This window comes from Gossypium hirsutum, chromosome D03 (genome assembly GCF_007990345.1).
Source record: "Gossypium hirsutum isolate 1008001.06 chromosome D03, Gossypium_hirsutum_v2.1, whole genome shotgun sequence".
In the NCBI taxonomy this organism is placed as follows: Eukaryota; Viridiplantae; Streptophyta; class Magnoliopsida; order Malvales; family Malvaceae; genus Gossypium; species Gossypium hirsutum.
In genome coordinates this window covers 42,451,750-42,470,543 of record NC_053439.1, presented here as the reverse complement: position 1 = coordinate 42,470,543, position 18,794 = coordinate 42,451,750, and the positions used below count along the sequence as shown (strand labels likewise).

At 33.7% G+C, this 18,794-nt stretch overlaps 1 protein-coding gene across 1 annotated transcript; it reads right to left on the bottom strand.

Annotated features, from left to right (window-relative positions):
• Nucleotides 1-10,178: 10,178 nt before the first annotated feature.
• On the bottom strand, nucleotides 10,179-12,444 carry LOC107949676 (F-box protein At5g07670). Its single transcript, XM_016884404.2, has 2 exons — nucleotides 11,002-12,444; nucleotides 10,179-10,697 (listed from the first exon to the last, which is right to left on the bottom strand). The coding sequence occupies exons 1-2, from the start codon at nucleotides 12,165-12,167 to the stop codon at nucleotides 10,430-10,432; spliced, it is 1,434 nt and encodes a 477-aa protein (XP_016739893.2). The 5' UTR covers nucleotides 12,168-12,444; the 3' UTR covers nucleotides 10,179-10,429.
• Nucleotides 12,445-18,794: the final 6,350 nt, after the last annotated feature.

Sequence of the window (18,794 nt, the reverse complement as noted above, 5' to 3'; positions counted from 1 at the left end):
CATTATGAATCTTTTTCTAACTCTGATGGCAAAACCAATCTGTAAACTACTAGTCCAATTCTATCAATGACCTCATACGGTCCCATAAACTGCGGACTAAGTTTTCCTTTCCAGCCAAATCGAAGAACTTTCTTCCAAGGTGACACTTTTAGGAATAATTTGTCTCTGAATTGAAATGCAATGTCTTTTCTTTTCAAATCTGAGTAAGATTTCTGTAGTTCCGAAGCTACTTTCAAATTGCCTTGTATCACTTTACCCTTTTCTTCGATTACCCGTATCAAATCATTACCGGATAAATTTTTCTCACTGAGTTCAATCTAGTATAACGGAGTTCGACACTTTCGACCATACAAAGCTTCATACGGTGCCATTTTAATGCTCACTTGATAACTGTTGTTGTATGCAAATTCAACCAACGGTAAAAATCTTTCCCAATTACCTTCGAACTCCAGAACACAACATCGAAGCATGTATTCGTGTATCTGAATTACTCGTTCAGATTGATCATCAGTTTGTGGATGAAACGTTGTGTTAAAGTGCAAATGAGTACCTAGAGCTTCTTGTAACTTGCTCTAGAATCGAGACGTAAACTGTGGATCTTTGTCTGAAATAATAAAAACTGGCACATTATGCAATCTAACAATCTCAACAACATATAACTCTGCCAATCTTTCGAGTGAATAATCAGTATGCACTAGAATGAAATGTGCGGACTTTGTCAAACGATTTACAATAACCTATACAACATCCTTCTTTCTCGGAATCCATCGTGACACGTTCCCATTTCCACTCTGGAATCATCATTGGTTGTAGCAAACTAGAAGGTACGTGATGTTTGGCTTTAACCTGTTGACAAACCAAATATTTCAATACGAACTTAGAAATCTATCGTTTCATACTTGGCCACCAATACATCTGTTTCAAATCGTTGTACATTTTATTGCTACCAGGATGAATCGACATGCTACTACTGTGAGTTTCCTGTAAGATCTTCTGAACGAAATTAGAATTTATCGAGACACAAATTCTGCCTTTGAAGTACAAACTATCACCAAAACCAACATAAAAATTTGAATCAGGTGTCGTCTCAATCTGTTTCCGTTTAGCTATCAAAATATCGCCACATTTTTTAGCTTCGCAAATTTGTTGTAAAAACGTCGGTCTAACTTTTAATTCAGATAAAATCGAGCCTTCATCAATCAACGTCAATTGTACGTTCAATGCTCACAAAGCAAACAATGATTTTCTAATCAAAGCATCAGCAACAACATTAGTCTTTCCCAGATAATAGTCAATGATCAAATCGTAGTCTTAATAGCTCGAGCCATCTGCGTTGTCTAAATTTAGATCTTTCTATGACATCAAATACTTCAAGATTTTGTGATCAGTAAAAATGTGACATTTTTCTCCGTACAAATGGTGTCACCAAATCTTTAAAGCAAACACAATAGCTGCAAGTTCTAAATCGTGAGTCGGATAATTATTTTCGTGCGGTTTCAACTGTTAAGAAGCATAAGCTATTACTTTGCCTTCTTGCATCAAAACACAACCCAAACCATTTAATGACACATCACTGTAAATCACAAATTCTTTTCCAAACTCTAGTTGAACCAACACAAGTGCCTCGGTTAAGAAAGCTTTCAACTGATTAAAACTTTGCTGACATTTCTCGGACCATTTGAATTTAACATCTTTTTGTAACAATCTCGTCAACAGCGTAGCAATCATCAAGAATCCCTTGATGAACCTTCTATAATATCCTACTAAACCCAAAAAACTTTTAACTTCAGATACATTTCTCGAAGGCTTCTAGTCTACTACAACTGAAATTTTATTCAAATCAACTCTAATGCCATCTGCCAATACAACATGTCCCAAAAATCTGACTTCTCGGAGCCAGAACTCACATTTGCTAAACTTAGCGAACAATTGTTTTTCACGTAAAGTTTGCAAAACAATCTCAAATGTTGGGTATGCTCTGTCCCATCTCATGAATAGATCATGAAATACAACAACAAATCTGTCTAAATACGGTCTAAATATTCTAATCATTAAATCTATGAATACAACAGGTGCATTAGTCAAACCAAATGGCATCACAAGAAACTCATAATGCCCGTACCTGGTTCTAAATGTGGTTTTTGGCACATCTAAGTCTTTAACCCGCAACTGATAATAACCAGAACAAAGATCGATCTTTGAGAAAATAGTCACACCTTTCAACTAGTCAAATAGATCATCAATACGTGGCAAATGATACTTACTCATGATCGTGACTTTGTTGAGTTGTCGATAATCGATACATAGTCGCATAGATCCGTCATTTTTCTTGACAAACAATATATGAGCACCTCAAGAAAAAAAGTTGGGCCGAGCAAAGCCCCTATCTATCAACTTTTGCAACTGTGCTTTCAACTCTTTTAATTCTGTAGGTGACATTCTATATGGAGCTATCAATATTAGAGATGTTCCCAACACTAACTCAATACCAAACTCAACCTCTCTAATCCGCGGTAACCCTAGTAACTCTTCTAGAAACACATCTGTATACTCACATACTACTGGAACCGGTTCTAATTTCAATTTTGAAACTCTAAAATCAAATATATAAGAGAGATACGCTTTACAGCCTTTTCTAACATACTTCTATGCTAACATAGTTGAAATAACATTAGATGCACTATCCAGTCTATCAGATTCAATTTGAAGTTTTTCACCATTCTGACATTTTAACACAATATGTTTTCTTCTAAAGTTCACAGCAGCATCATACAGAGTTAACCAGTCTATACCCAAAATCACATCAAACTCATCAAAGGGTAGTAACATCAAATCAGCCGGAACCCCAAATCATCAAAGGACAGATTTTACAAACTTTATCAACTAACACATACTGACCTAGGGGGTTCGTTACTTTAATCACAAACACAGTAGACTCGAAAGGCAATTTCTTAGCTGACACTAAAGTCGTACATACATATGGTTATGTTGACCCCAGGTCAATCAAAGTAGTTACATTAGTACCAAAGATAGAAAATGTACCGGTGATAACATCTGGCGCTGAAGCTTTCTCTCGAGCACGGATTGCGTAAGCTCTAGCTGGTGCTCGTGCCTCAGACCTCACAGTAGAGTCTTTCGTCCCACTATGGCTATTACCTACATTTCCAGTGTTTTGAGGTGGTCTCCCTCTCGCAACTATATTACTCAGTCGAGTAGTCTGTGCCTTTTTTTGTCGGACCTTTCAAGGCAATCTCCGAGATAATGTTCATATGAACCACATTTCATGACCCGTCTTACAATCTACATTCACCAAAGTGTCTTCTATTACATTGCTGACATTCGGGCTTGTTGTTTTTGACACTGCCTACACTTGCTATAGACGTAACTTAAGGTTTCAAGCTTGAATATTATTTTCCTCTATCTTTCCCGGAGTAACCTACCGAAGTTAACGAACAACCATTATATTCTTTTGACTTCTTTGACGGTGATGAGTATGACTTTCCCAAATGTTACTTTACTGAATCACGAGCCTTAGAATTAGCATTACTCTTTTCTTTGCTAAGTTCATCGGCTTTATGCGCTCTGTCAACCAGAACTACAAATTCTTTCAACTCAAGAATCATGACAAGCAAATTAATGTCTTCATTTAGCCTGTCTTTAAATTGACTACACATTGCAACTTCGGTTGGTACACTTTATCAGGCATACTTGCTAAGTTGCACAAATTTCCTCTCATATTCTGACACTGACATATGGCCTTTCTTCAACTCAAGGAAATCTTTACATTTCTTATCAAGAAATCTCTAGCACACATATTTCTTTCAGAATTCAATCTGAAAGAACTCCCAATTTACTTGATCTCTTGGTACAACCGCAACCAAAGTGTTCCACCACTAATAAGTTGAATATTTCAACAATGAAACATCGCATTTTAAGCATTCCATAGGAGTACATGATAATTCGTCAAAAAATCTGACCGTGTTTTCTAACCAAAACTCGGCTCTCTCTAGATCATCTTCAACTGTACCTCTAAACTCTTCAGCCAATATTTATGGATTTTATCAACTAAAGGCTTGCTCGCTCGTACTGGTTCCAAACCCTAAGAAACTACGGGGACCGGTTGGGGTACAAGTAGGGGTGGAGGTCGTGGAGCCATTAGGTTCATTCGCACGAACTCAGAGAACTATTTAGGCATCATCTGGAAGAAGGCTTCCTTAGCCTCTCATTCCCGGCCTTCAGATATGAGCCTACTTCCACTAGACGCTACCCTATGAATGGAGGCTTACACGTTACTTTCTACTTCATCGGAATCAGCTTGGTTGGACGATATTTTATCTATATGAAAACATAGTTTCATTTGAGTCAGGAGTTATCGCACTATCACAGGTTATATAATGGTATGTATTTCTAGACTCATACATGCTATGTTCAGTTCGAGAACCGACTAAATCGTAGCTCTGATACCACTAAATTAACACCCCAAACCCGTATCTATCACTAAAATAGGGTTACAAAGCATTACCGTACAAACAGAACATTAATATATATATTTTATACACCATTACGAACATAATCTAAATACATTCAATCACATACACAATGTCTCTTAATCGAGCCCTCGAGGCCCTAGAAATACCTTAGAAAAAATTTGGGACAAAATTGGAATCAATCAAAAAGTACACAAAAAAGTTAGAAAAATTGAACTGCGGGTCACACGGCCGTGTCCCAGCTCGTCTCCTCACCTGTGTAATTCACTGAGTAGGGTCACACGGCTAAGTCACACGCCCGTGTGCCAGGCCGTGTAACTCTCGAAATATCCCCACACGCCCGTGTCTTAGGCCGTGTGGACATGAATTTGCCCAAATTTAAGCAATTTCTAACACCAAACCATGCATACACCTAAAGGCATTTTGTGCACATAATCAAAGCCTTAAAACATGACCAAAACTTGCATGAAATGACAAATTCAATAGTCCAAGATCATTCAACCAATATATCATATAAGGCACCTCAAATGCAAATATTCAGACTTACCTAAACATGTATACTTTACTAGATTTCAAATATACATATCTAGTTCAATACCATCTTTAAACATACCATATTTTGGCCATATTGAAATTAACTCATCACATACCATTTTGGCCATTCAAACATGCATCAATATATAACCACATTAATACATACTAATAGGACACCAAAAGTACCAACATGACCCAATCCAACCAACATAAAATGGTACCAAAACACTCATACATGCCAAAATCATCAACTAACATTCAAATAGATACCAACACAAGTCCACCTATACATGCCATTATAACCTTGGCCAAAACATAAAAAGCTACCAATATTTATGCTAGATAGTGTGATAAGTCTTCGACGAGATTCTCAACCGATCGAGCTTCCGATTATCTAAAAAAAACATAGGAAAGAAAACTACATAAGCACATAATGCTTAGTAAGTTCATAAAACATGAACATAACTTACCATTTCAATGCATAACATTAAAATTAAGCATAATACAATCCAACTATAAGCTTGGCACAAGCCTAAGCACCATCAACAATACATGTTAGTGCATTTATACATGATCCAATTAAATATAGCATATGGTAATTCATTTCCATGGAAACATACATCATTTGAGTCATTCTCATTTTCATAAACATAAGCATACTTCCCTTAAAGCTTACCGTTTCAATCCTTTCCGTAAATACATGATATAGTTCCTTTGAACACTTATTGTTCCTTTCCTTTTCATGCCCGTTGAATCATTTAGAATATCATCAGATACTCAGGAAAGCTCACACGAAGTGTGCTTAACATAAAATTGTAACATTTCCTTTACATCGTTTGTCACACGAGCTGTGAAATAGGCCTACTCACACAAGCTTTGGGTAGGAATGTACGCTACACGATGCTGCTCATGCAGGCTATGGAGTATCCGCAACAAATGTAAGACCTCAGCCATCGGTAGGACATTCAAGACCAGCACCCGAAACATGAAAACCCTAATAACATGTCATTTGTATCCTACGAATTCTTAAGGTTCAATTGGGGCTCGATAACTGTCATGGCATTGTCGGATATTTATCATTCAATTACATAAGAACTAACATACTAACATATAATTAAAAATAGCATTAAAAATGATACTTTTTCATACGAACTTACCTTGACAATTAGAGCGTAAAAATGAAATCGACTAATCCGATGATTTAGCTTTTTCCCGATCTAAATCCGTTCTCGGTCTATCTTGATCTAAATAGAAAATTTTAATTAATTAAATAACCCTAGCATTCAATTTAGTCCACATTTCATATTTTGTAAAATTACTATTTTGCCCCTAATATTTTAACTTTTTTACAATTTAGTCATTTAACACATAAATTGATATCTAAGCATTTTCATCCTTTTTTCAAGCTAGATGATTTCTCTAGGGACCTATATCAATCCATACAAATCATCATTTCACAAATTTACCATGAACTTTCATCAATTTTACAAATAAATCCCTAAATGTTGTTTTCATTTAAAATCACCTTACAAAACTAGTTTATTTATCAACAAGGACTCATAATCTTCTATTAAACATCAAGAATCATGCAAGAAAATTCTTATAAACCCTAAATATTTAAAAATTTTGCAAATAAATCCCTGGGCTAGCTAGATTAAGCTACAATGATCCCGAAAACATAAAAATCATTAAAAACGGGACAAAATTACATACCATGCAAATGAACTAAGCTTTACCGAACACTAAATATATCTTCAATTTTGAATTCGGTTGAAAAATTGTAAAATGAAGAAGATGGATGCATTTTCTTTAAGTTATTTGAACTTTAATTACTTATTTAACATTTTATACTTTAAAAACATTCATAATTTCTTCAAAACCGAGTCCATAAATATTCACCAACAACTCAATTGGTTTATTTACCATCCAAGTCCCTTAGATTAATATTTCATAGTTATTTAACACCTTTAGCTAATAGCACTCTACTGTTGCACCTTTTACGATTTAGTCCTTTTCACATAATTAATCATGCAAACGTCAAAATTTCTTAACTAAACTTTAACATGACCCTAATATAGTCTCGTAAAAATTAAAATAATAATAAAAATAAAGATTTACTAATTAGATTTGTGGTCCCAAAACCACTATTCCAATTTCACTAAAAACGGGTTGTTACAACCCTGTTTAAGAGTAAATCTTGCGTAATTGAGTGGAGTTGCATGCAATCTTAGAAATAGGATGACATAAGTTTACTGAATTAGATTCAAATCTAATAGGGGAATCCATAGCATGAGTTAATGCGATAATAAGGGTTTTAATTATAAAGAAATTTCAATTAATTAACATATAGTCAATTGTACTTATGCTTGAAAGAAATATTAGCATATTTTAGGGATTTCTACGGATTAAAATACTAAGTAAAGAAATTGTGAAATTTCGATTGATAGTGACAAATGAAATCTAGGTGGATTCTTTCCTGTGTATCGTTTCGCTTATTGGTTGTTACTCAATTATTTTGATGATTTATTCTTTTTTTTGTGTTCGTTAGTTAATTAATTTAGTTAACTTTAGGTTTAATCAATCACTCGAATTATTCGGTTAAATAATAGAAAGATGGTAATTACTAGTACTTTTAGTCTTCGTGGAAACAATATCTTTACTCACCGTAGCTATACTATTAATTGATAGGTGCACTTGCCTTAGTCAAATTTTTAGTTAGTTTCGTGGACTCATTTGATTCAACATACAATTCATTTTTGGTTTCGACGAGCTAGTGGAGGAACTGATTGGACATATGCGGTTGAGGCTCAAATTATTTATAATTAAGTTCTAGCTTTTCTCCAATTAATTATAAACTAATTTAGTCACGAATGCATTCCACTATAGTATCACGACTGAGCTCTTCCCAACAGCATACCATTATGAAAGTAACTCGATTAATGCTCGTCCAATGACCTTGTTATAAGTGTGTTACCCTCATAGGATATCCTTAATCTTTTTGGGATAATATTTGTTCTCCCAATATGATCCTATTTTATCTCATGGTAACCATTAAATATTCCTTCATGAAAAGTCAATTACTATCAAATAGTAATCAAGTCATTCATCATAAAGACGAACAACTCGTGGCCACGTTTACTTTTCATCAACCATGTAATGCCAATGAGAGAATATCATTTTTCCATGTCTCGGGCTATAGATTCCACTGTTGCGAATGACGTTACATATTGCAAAAGTCATATTAGCCAACACACTAACTTTCGATTCCTTATCTATTTGAACTCATGTTTTTACTTACATCAAAGTGCACAAGTTACGCATGCATAGCCCGCCATCCACTCAGGATTTAGGTGTGCCACACTATGAACGTCACAAGTGAATAAATCTATAAATGGATTCAGGATCTATTCTTCTTGGGTTTAGTCCAAGTACTATCAGTCCAGTCACATCTATGTCTCTATCTTTTGGGAGTCATCCGCTTCTATACTCAAAAGAAAACATCTCCCCAATTGGACTTGATAGACGACATATTAGTTTTTCAAACGATTTGTTCATTTCTAATTAGACTAAAGACATGTTTAGGTTCGTCTATTAATATAAGTTATTTTTCTATATTATGTTCCTACTACGTAATACCATTTAGTATTAGTTTAAACATTAGACAATTAGTGAGCTAATATTTGCTTCTATGTTGCTTTTCATGTAAAAATCATATGAGGAAGATTATACAAAGTATATTATTATAATCCATGAATTATTTTACTTACCAATCTATTCGAAGAAATTAAAAGTGTATATAGATGAAATACTTAGGGAACTAGATCCAACAGTTTTGGACCCTGATGTATGAGCACCAGAGTCCCCAAACCTCATCAAGACATTAAATGTTCAACAGGGTTGCTAGGCTGAACCCAATGTAGGCCTCCAATTTTGCCTAGCAAGAGAGGGTTTTAAGGCCCACTCTTGGGCCTATGAAACCACCAAAGGCGTAAATGGAGCATCATTGGGCTCTCCCAGGACCATCATTTAAGCTATATAAGTCCACAATTTAAACATGAAGCCCGCCTATTAGAGAGGCCTCTTTTACCCTCTTATAGAAGTGCAAGGGATCACCACTTGCACCCTTAGACAGTAAAAGGATGTGTGCATCTAAGCACAGATCTCTCCTCTATCTAATAAGGAAGAGATAGGTGGTGGCCAACAACTTGCACAAATTGACAAGTTGCTTGGCCACGAACTGAAGTATAAATAGAGAGGACTCTCCCATTGGATAACATCATTTCATACACACATCTCATAATACAATTCATTTAGCATATCCTCTCCTTACATCTAAGAGCTCGTCTTCCACATGTTGAAAGCATTTCTTTCTAAAAACTCTCTTTCTCTATACGATTCTAGGCCCCCATTGGAAAAAGCCACTATCAAAGGCTTCAAGCATTAGCTAAGGGCCTTATCATGCTCACTACACAAGCACATCTTATCTTCATTGTTCCATATATTAGTTTTCGTTTGCCTTATTTATTCTTGTTTGATAGATTGACTTAACCACCAAAGTGTGCCCCGAAGGACAACCTCCAATGTCCTCTCATGAATGTTTCCTCTTTGCAAATGTTTGAAAGTCAATCAACATAAAGGAAGGACATAACCTTTACCAACACTCTTTCGAAGGTCCTTCCATGACCATTGTTCACTCCCTTTTAACATTCTCGACATTTATGTTTGTCTGAAGGTTTCACCTTGGATGTTGCTCATCCCTTAAGGCACTCATGGCGTCTACACCCGTCCAAGACACCGTCATGGTGAACAAAGGTCTCCCTCTACATCAAACATGGTCCTAAGTCTTCGTCCACTCCATCTCCATCTTTGGTGCATTTTTGCAAATAGCAAAACTTTCTCATCCGCAACAATTACCAAAAATATTTTGCACTACTATTATACTTTTGATGCTATTATTATCAACAAAAAGCAACAGAATTACTCAAAATCATTTCCCTGAATCCGATAGTACTAATATAAAAGCATTCGGTCTGTTACTTTTCAATGTAACTTAGGTCACAGTCTACAAATTCAGCTTCCATAATTTATGAAAGAATCCTACACATACAAGTAAGCTGATAAGTCTATTAATAATTAATGAAAAAATAATAATGAACGAAAGCCAAACTCTTGGAGTAATGTTAATGCATTTCTCTCTACAGTCCACACATTCAGATATCCATAATAAGGATATATAAGAAATGTTTTACATTATAAATTACACCAAAATTCTAATAATCCGTTCTCTGTTCGCTAACCTAGTTAGTCTTACAGAAAGGGAAGCGACGGATAAAATATTTCCATGTTAGAAGTACATCATTGCATCGGCAGCAAAGAACCGAATCCTTGATACCTGAAAATTCTGCGTCTCACGTCCTTTTGAAAAATTTCCCACCTTTTTTTCCCATGCCAGTTCCCATAAGACTCGACGAAAGCAAAGATTTGGCGTCTGGCCTCCACCGCAACTCTATAAGATTACAGAATAAGGTTGCGAGTGCGGGAGATATGTCACTTTCCTTTATGTTCTTGCATGATACGACTACCAGAGTTTCGAGGTCCAACCACGAAAGAACCGTGGCTTCCAAACCTTCAGTTGTCAGTAATGAGCATCCTTCTAAAGATAAGAACTTCACTCTCCTGCGAGAAAAATAAATGACTTAGTTTCTCAATCAAAAACAATGTCGGTTGTCCAAATCCCTGTTCCCAGATTTCATATTCTTCCATGTCACTAAATAAATCAATGCTCATCATATTGCTACCTAACAAACATTATGATCATAAATTTCCGCTAACAATCTAATAAAGCACATCTACCTGAGGTACATGACTCGATGGCAATTAACTAACCCTTTTTCTTTTTCTTTCATTCAGGCAAGCAAGCAAAGGTAATGAAAACAGGCTAAGAGATTCATAAAAGAACAAAACAAGAACAATTAATTACCTGCAAACACTAGCAAAGGTGAACATATCGTTGTCCAATCCCCAGCAGTCCAAAACAACAACCTCTCTGACAGCTTCACATACTCGAAACAAAGCTCTCACACTCTTCTTACTCCGCAATTGACACTTTTGCAAATGCAATCGCTCGAGAGACGGACAAAACCCCAAGTACTCATCGGGGCCGGGATCCAAGTAGATCCTCTTACAAGACAGCAACCTCAAAGTCTTCAAATTCTCACAATAAGACAATGCAGCCAACCATCCATCTTCCATTCTATGATCACAAATAGTTAATTCTTCAAGCATTAAACAGCATTGCCCAATGGCTTTAATCCCATCAAAACTCCCTTCACAACCACTAAGTTCAAGCTTAACTAACCTCTTGCACCCTTGAGCTAGGATAGTTAACCCAACATCGGAAACCAATGAACAATAAAGACCGTCAACGTTTCCGACAAGTTTCAGGATTTGCAAATTCTCACACGCTGCAATCCCTCGTAAAACGTTGTCGTTACACTTATGTAACTCAAGCTCTTGTAGTGTCAAACATTCTTCAGCCAAGGTTAACAACCCCAACTCGCTGGCGTTAATTACCACAAGTCTTCGAAGATTGGGGAAGCCATTAGCAAGTGCTTGTAGACCTCCATCAACAACTTCAACAGGCAATAGGTTTTCTTCCAAAAGCTCCCAATTTGAACAATTCCCATACCTCATTTGCATCGAAACCATCCGATGAGTTAACAGAATCCCGGAATTTCGGGGTGAAAACAAACAGCCATTGAGCAAATCCACGTGTGCTAAGTTAGGGAATCTAGTGATTAACCGACCTGAAACGAGAAAGTTCCAATCTAGGATCTTCAAGGACCGAACCAAACGGCCTTGGAGATAGAGCCACCGTTTGCAGACAAGGGAGTTAGGGTTCCTTTGAGAAAGGGGTAGCTTAGAGAGGATTTTTAGGAGGAGCTCGTCGGACAAGAGAAGAGTTCGGTCGATGTTAGCGAAATGGGGGATAAGGGTTTGGGATTTGGGGTCTTTAGAAGCTAAAGACTGAAGCTGCATAGCGAACACCACATGCTTCAATGGCTTTGTTTTCTTGAGCCAAATGTCCGACCAGCGCGGCGGCCTCTTCTTCAACGGGGAATCTGGGTTTTCCTCCAAAACTGACATCGTTTTAATCAATGCCTCCTCTGCCTCTGTCACTCACTCCTTGACCTCTTTCTTTGTTTTGCCACTACAGTAAGTTAGCATCGGTGAATTTCCAGCAAAACGAATGGAATTTCGAATTTATGCGAAATCTTGTGTTTTTGTTTTTAAGAAGAGACGCAGAGATGAGATGGGGAGTTGTTTTTCTTATGCTTCAGTTTAGTGATGCTGCTAACGGATTCCTTGAAGCGGTGGGGTCGGGATTTTGAATCCAAACCTGTTTCTCTAATGACGCTTTTCTACTACTATTGCTTTTTGTTTTTATGTCAGATTTTGAATATTTTAGTTGCTTTTTTAATTCTATTTTTTACCTAATTTTATAAAATGATTATTTTAGTAAAAAAATGTTCACTAAACTAAATAAAATTTTAATTATAAAATGTTTATTTGACTTAATTATTTTATATTTTTGGTGTTCGGTGATTAAAAAAATCAAATTAAATGATTAGATAATTATTTTTTAATTTTTCATAATTGACTCACCTAAATTTTTTTATTAATAATTAAATACCAAAACATTTACTAATGTTTCACATTAGGCTCGAGTCCTTGCGATTTGAATCAACACCATCTTTTTATATTATAGAGTTATTGAATGGCAGTAATATAAATTGCAATAAGAGTACAAAATAACATAAAAAAAATCTAAAATATCTCAAACTATGAAAATTGAAGAAAAAAGACACTTGCATTATAAAAATAATTGTAAAACTTGGAAAATTTAGAAATAATAAATTGAAGGTGAATGATTAGTTATTAAGTTTGGTTTAGAAAACAAAAAAAAAATTTAAAGGAAAATTAAAAGAATAATTTGTGTAAATGATGAAAGAAAGACTTGAACCTAACCTCGTTAACTAGGGGTGGGGAGGTTAGGGTAACATCATTTTTAATTTGACCTCAAGATTCATAGGTGTTGAAGTTAAAGTAAGTTTTGTATTATGTTTAAGTGATAGAATCATTAATATTTATGTATTTTAATTGAATGAAATTTGAACAAGCAAAATGTACATTAATATTATTTTAAAATTTATTCAATTTTAATTGGAGCGTTGAGGCGAAAAAGAAAATTTAGAAAGGAGAGAGGGGGGTTTGGTAACGTCTCTTGTAACAATAGCCGTTGGATAATTTCAATGTCGCTTTTTCCTTTTGGTCGTTGGGACTTGGGACACCAACTCGCCAAGTATACCGAAGTTGAAAATACCAACTTCATCCATTTCACAAAAGATCAAAAAAACTCATTAATCCTAGAGATATTATTTTATGTTATGGATCTCTCTAATTACATTATTTATGATTTTTTTCTAATTTTTTAATGATGCTTCGATAATGTTTTTCATGTTCTTTATACATAATTTAGGGCTTAAAGTTCGAGGTTTAAGGTTTATGATTCAATATTCGAGATTCGAAATTCAAAATTTATGATAAAAAATTCATCAAAATTACGTATCGATAACATAGAAAAGATTGTTGAAATGTCATTAAATAATTGGAAAGAAACCATGAATGATGTAGTGAGAAACACCGACAGATACAACGGGGCAGGTGTAGGCTACTGCCCCCTAGCTTTTTAGAAATTTACATAGCATCCCCTTTAAGATAAACTTTATTATATTAACCCCTTAAAATTTTAAATTCTACCCCCAAACCTCAAAAAACACCAACTAAATTGACAATACTGATATAAGTTTACCCCGTAAATCGTATTTTTGGATCGACCACTAATAAAAACGATATATAAATTATAATTTTTATTTATATATAATTTAATTGAAACATAGATTGTGAAACTACAACTAAGCATTAAATCCTAAATATTTAAATTATTTTTTTAATAAAATTGTTAAAAGGAAGTTTTCAAATTTGATAGTCAATATATATAAGTGTCATCTTCAAATTAATTATTAGAACTGAATCACGTAAATACTTTATAATTTTTAAAATAAAAATTATTTTTATTTAGAATTAAATTAATGAATATTTAAATAGAGTTAACGTAATATTAATCTATTTCAAAATTAATAACACTTAAATATGAAATTTTAATCAATTCATTCAAATTTCAAATTAATACATTTTCTTTAAAAATAATTTAATTTAAACATAGTTCATTAACCTCATTAAATTCTAAACCTTTAAATTGATTTTTATAAAATTTATTACCAGGAATTTTTTAAATTTGGTAATTTATGGATATGGATAAAATTATATTAAATAATAAGAATTTTTTATTTTTAATAACATAGTTTTTTTTAAATATTATTAAACATGCTAGGATTGACCAACCCAAATCCAGAACGTCACATTAGTCACTTGTATAGCCTGCTTACCAACCACCAATCACACCACAAACCACCATTCATACCACACAAATACATGCAAAATAATTGATCCTCAAATAAAAATAAACATACAAATCCCTAGATTTATGCTTCTCTAGTAAAATAATCAAAATAACAAGTAGGGGTAAAATCGTCATTCAACATACATTATATGAAACAATCATAAACATAGATTAAGCATACATTAAGTATATGCAGTATTATTTAAAACAATATTTGAAAGAATCGACTAAACCGATAAGTAAACTCAAGTAATTTAAAACAAAGGTTTAAGGACTAAATGGTAAATTTGGTAAAATATCCCGAAAAATATTTTTGAAAAATTAAAATTAAAATTATGAAATTATACATATACTACTTAATCATACAAAATTTCAAGGCATTTTATGGCATTTAAGGGCTCCAATTGCATTGCATAAAAATCAAGACTCAATTGCAAAAATAACAAAACATGCCAAAAACACTTAGAGAGTCTTGTCGTGACAACATGACTTACCTCATCGCAACGTGATCTGGAAAACCTCTCTCGTCACAACGATGCGAAAAATGGTGCCCCAACATCAATCCCTCGTCGTGACATCACACGAATGTCGTCGCGATGTCACCTTCAATTTTTGCAAAAATAGCCTAGAAACCAACATTTGACACTTTGTACCTAAATTAAACATGCCATTTCTTGTTTTCCAGCTAGTTTCTCTATTCTAACATGTCATATAACATATGGAGATCATTCACAACATTCTCAATTACCTTAAAACATACAATATCAAAGTTTGACACCCTGAGTAATTAACTAGGCTAGCATGCATTTCCAAGTTAACATATCAACATACTCAACATGCCAATTATGCATCTCATGCATTTCTAAGTGCATTTTAAGTTCAGTTTATACCATTTGGTCATTTTAAACTTGTCTCAATGTCCAACTTGCTATTCTAACACTCCTATCAAATTTCAACCATCCACACACCATTCAATCAACTAGATCTCAACCATCTTGTACCATGCATTTCAGTTATTGTTCCTAGTCAATCAAACTATCACAAACCAATTATAAGAGTCCTTAAATAGTCAATAAAATGTCCATTTAAAAACCAAAGAAATGTTAAAGTTTAATCCCTCAAGTATGGTCCCACATTACCATCATTTTCATAGTTGGAAGCCACATCACATACTCAATAAGATAGCCTTATTTGGATCACTTGGCTTGCTCACTTCTCCTCCTTGCTATTACTATTTTTCTGCAAAATAAACATATAAGAGTGTGGGCTTAAGCAAGCTCAGTGAATGCTAAAAAATGCCACAATAAACCACAACATTAACGGTTAATAGAAAGCATACTAAGCACAATATCACATATAATCATCAATCTTTAATTTATGTTGATACATTGGCGTCTTGTGATTATGAAATATGCACGGAAATACAACACATCAGATACACAAATCTCCATCACACCAATGACTTATAGAGTCTAACATGTCCCAAATAAGTGTAGCAATAAGCTGACACTCTCCAACAAACCAAAGATGTCCCAATGAATGTAGCTTAGCTCAACATTCCCTTATCTCTCCAACATATCCATTTTACACATTTATTTTTATGGTTTATACACACTTTCACATGTCATGTTCATCATGATCACATCACTATCTTATCCATATTTTCTGCACTCTCAAGTCTATCACAATGCTCATTGAGCCACATACATTATAATCTCATATGTGTGCAATAAACCAGCAGATCACAAGTCATATTCTGACATAATCACATTTCATATAATCACATTAGCACATTTTATACACATCACATCACATTTTAGCTTTATTTGTAAAGTACCTTAAGTTTAAGTAGAAACACTTACACTTGGAACTTAGGATAGGTGATTAGGCTACCTAAGCTCCCCTTTCAGCACATTGAATTGTGCCTAAAAGTAGCAATTCCAAATCACTCACCGATTTAACTTTTACTTCAATGTTGAAAGCTTAAACAAACTTTTCTTTCCCCTTCACTTTGCTCGTAGAAGCTCTTGATGGATCTGACACTTTGCATACACATTAAACATAGTATAAACACATCATGAAAAATGACAAACACAATCAAATCACATTAAAAACGCAGATCTTTGCTCTCTTTTCTCAATACCGAAATCTAGCTAAATTTATCGATATAAGAGACTTGCTCAATTTTCGATCCAAATCCCCAAACATGTTTCTAAACATCCTAATTATTATATTATAACAGATCTAAGCCATCAATTTAACCTAATAGCAAATTTAACCTAATAAGTATCTATATATTTTTTATTCAACACTTTCACATTAAATAAAAATTGAATAAGAGTATTAAACATATTCAAAATATTAATTGTCTTGACTTGTATAAAGAAGTAATTAAAGCTTTTGTTAGACGCCGGTTTGACACGAGTTCAAACTATGTTATCCCCATTCCCTAGTCCCAAGGCTAATATTGTATAAAAAAAAATAAAACAAACTTGTTTATTAACTACTAGAAACTCCCACGGCTAATATTGCATAGAAAAATAAAACAACTTGTTTATTAACCACTAGAATTTCTATCACACGTGTATGTGTATGAAAACCACATATTTAGAACTAGACTTGATCATGGGTCGGGCCACCTGACTCGGCCCAAAGGCCCACTCGAAATGTGGGAGGGTTTGGGCAAAAATATAGGCCTGAAAAATGGGCTTGGACAAAAAAAATAAGGCCAGTTTAAAAAATGGGTCGGGTCTTGGGTAAGGTATTTTTAGCCTGCGCCCGGCCCGGCCCAGCTCGAATTCACTAAAAGATAAAAAAAATCTGCTTTTTTTTAATGTTATTTTCTTGTTGTTTTCTCCCTATTTTGCTACCATTTTACTATTATGTTGCTACTATTTTATTTTTATTGTTTGGATATTGTATAAAACTTATTTTATTGTTAATTTTGTTATTATTTTAAAGGTATTTGTTAATATTGTTATTATTTTAGAGGCATTTGCTTGTTAAGTTATATTTATCACTACAGCAAAATAGGCTTTTAGCGGCATTTTTAGCTGCGCCTTACGTAAAGCGCCGCTAAAGATTAAGCATTAGCGGCTCTTTCCTAAAAACGGCGTTTTTTGGAAAAACGGCGCAAAAAACCTAAGCTTAACGACACCGTTTTCTACCCTTCAGGGCTTTAGTAGCGTTTTTAAAAAAAGCGTCGCTAATGCTCAGATCTTTAGCGGCGTTTTTAAAAAAGCGCCGCAAAAACATTTTATATGTCTATTTACTATTTAATTTTTTTATTTATATTAATTAAAATTCAATTTATTTTTAATTGAATATTTGTTAAAAATGGATAAATTTGAAATAATGACACGTAGAAATAATTTGAAATAAAAAAAACATAGAAAAATATTTGTTAAAAATGGAGAAATTAAAATACTATTATTTAAAATAATTTTAAAATTTTTTGGGTACATAATTGATTGATTTTTAATTTATATATTAAAAAATTTTAAATATAATTGTAAAAGATACGATAGTATTAATTTTAAAATATTTAATTTAATTATCATTATAGTTTAGGGTTTAATATATATGGTTTAGGGTATATATATGGTTAATTTAGGATTTAGGGCCGATTTAAGAGTTACAATTTTAAGGCTTATAGATTATGGAATTAGGGATTATGGATTAGGGATTCTGATTTAAGGGTTGTGATTTAAGGTTTATGGGTTAAGGGTTAGAGGTTAAGACTTAGGGATTTAGGGTTTATGGATTTGGTGTCGGGTTAGGGTTTAGGGTTTAGATTGATTATTGTGTTTTAATTTATATATTAAATGATGTTTAAGGGTTAGAGGTTAAGGATTCGGGGTCGGGTTAGGGTTTAGGTTTAGATTAATTAGTGTTTTTTAATTTATATATTAAATAAGGTTTAGGGGTTAGTGGTTTGGGGTTTGGGGTTTAAGGTTAGGGGTTAAGAGTTAGTGATTTAGGGTTTAGAGATTCGGGGTCAGGTTAGGGTTTAAGGTTTAGATTAATTAGTATTTTTTAATTTATATATTAAATAAGTTCTTATATAATTGTAAAAGAGATAATAATAAATTGTAAAGATTATTAATTTAAAATTGATATGCAATATACAATAATTGAATAAAAAAATTGTAAAATATACGAGCTTTGGCGGCGTTTATAGCAAAAACGCCACTAATATGTATTAGAATTTTCCAAAACGGTGTCGTTTCATTAAGAATTTAATTTATTAG

Bases quoted from the DNA above. Each gene is read 5' to 3' on its own strand.
- LOC107949676 (XM_016884404.2), bottom strand. From the start codon at position 12,167: ATGTCAGTTTTGGAGGAAAACCCAGATTCCCCGTTGAAGAAGAGGCCG. The intron at 10,698-11,001 runs GTAATTAATTGT...TTTTTCTCGCAG, and splicing joins ACCTTTGCTAGTGTTTGCAG to GAGAGTGAAGTTCTTATCTT.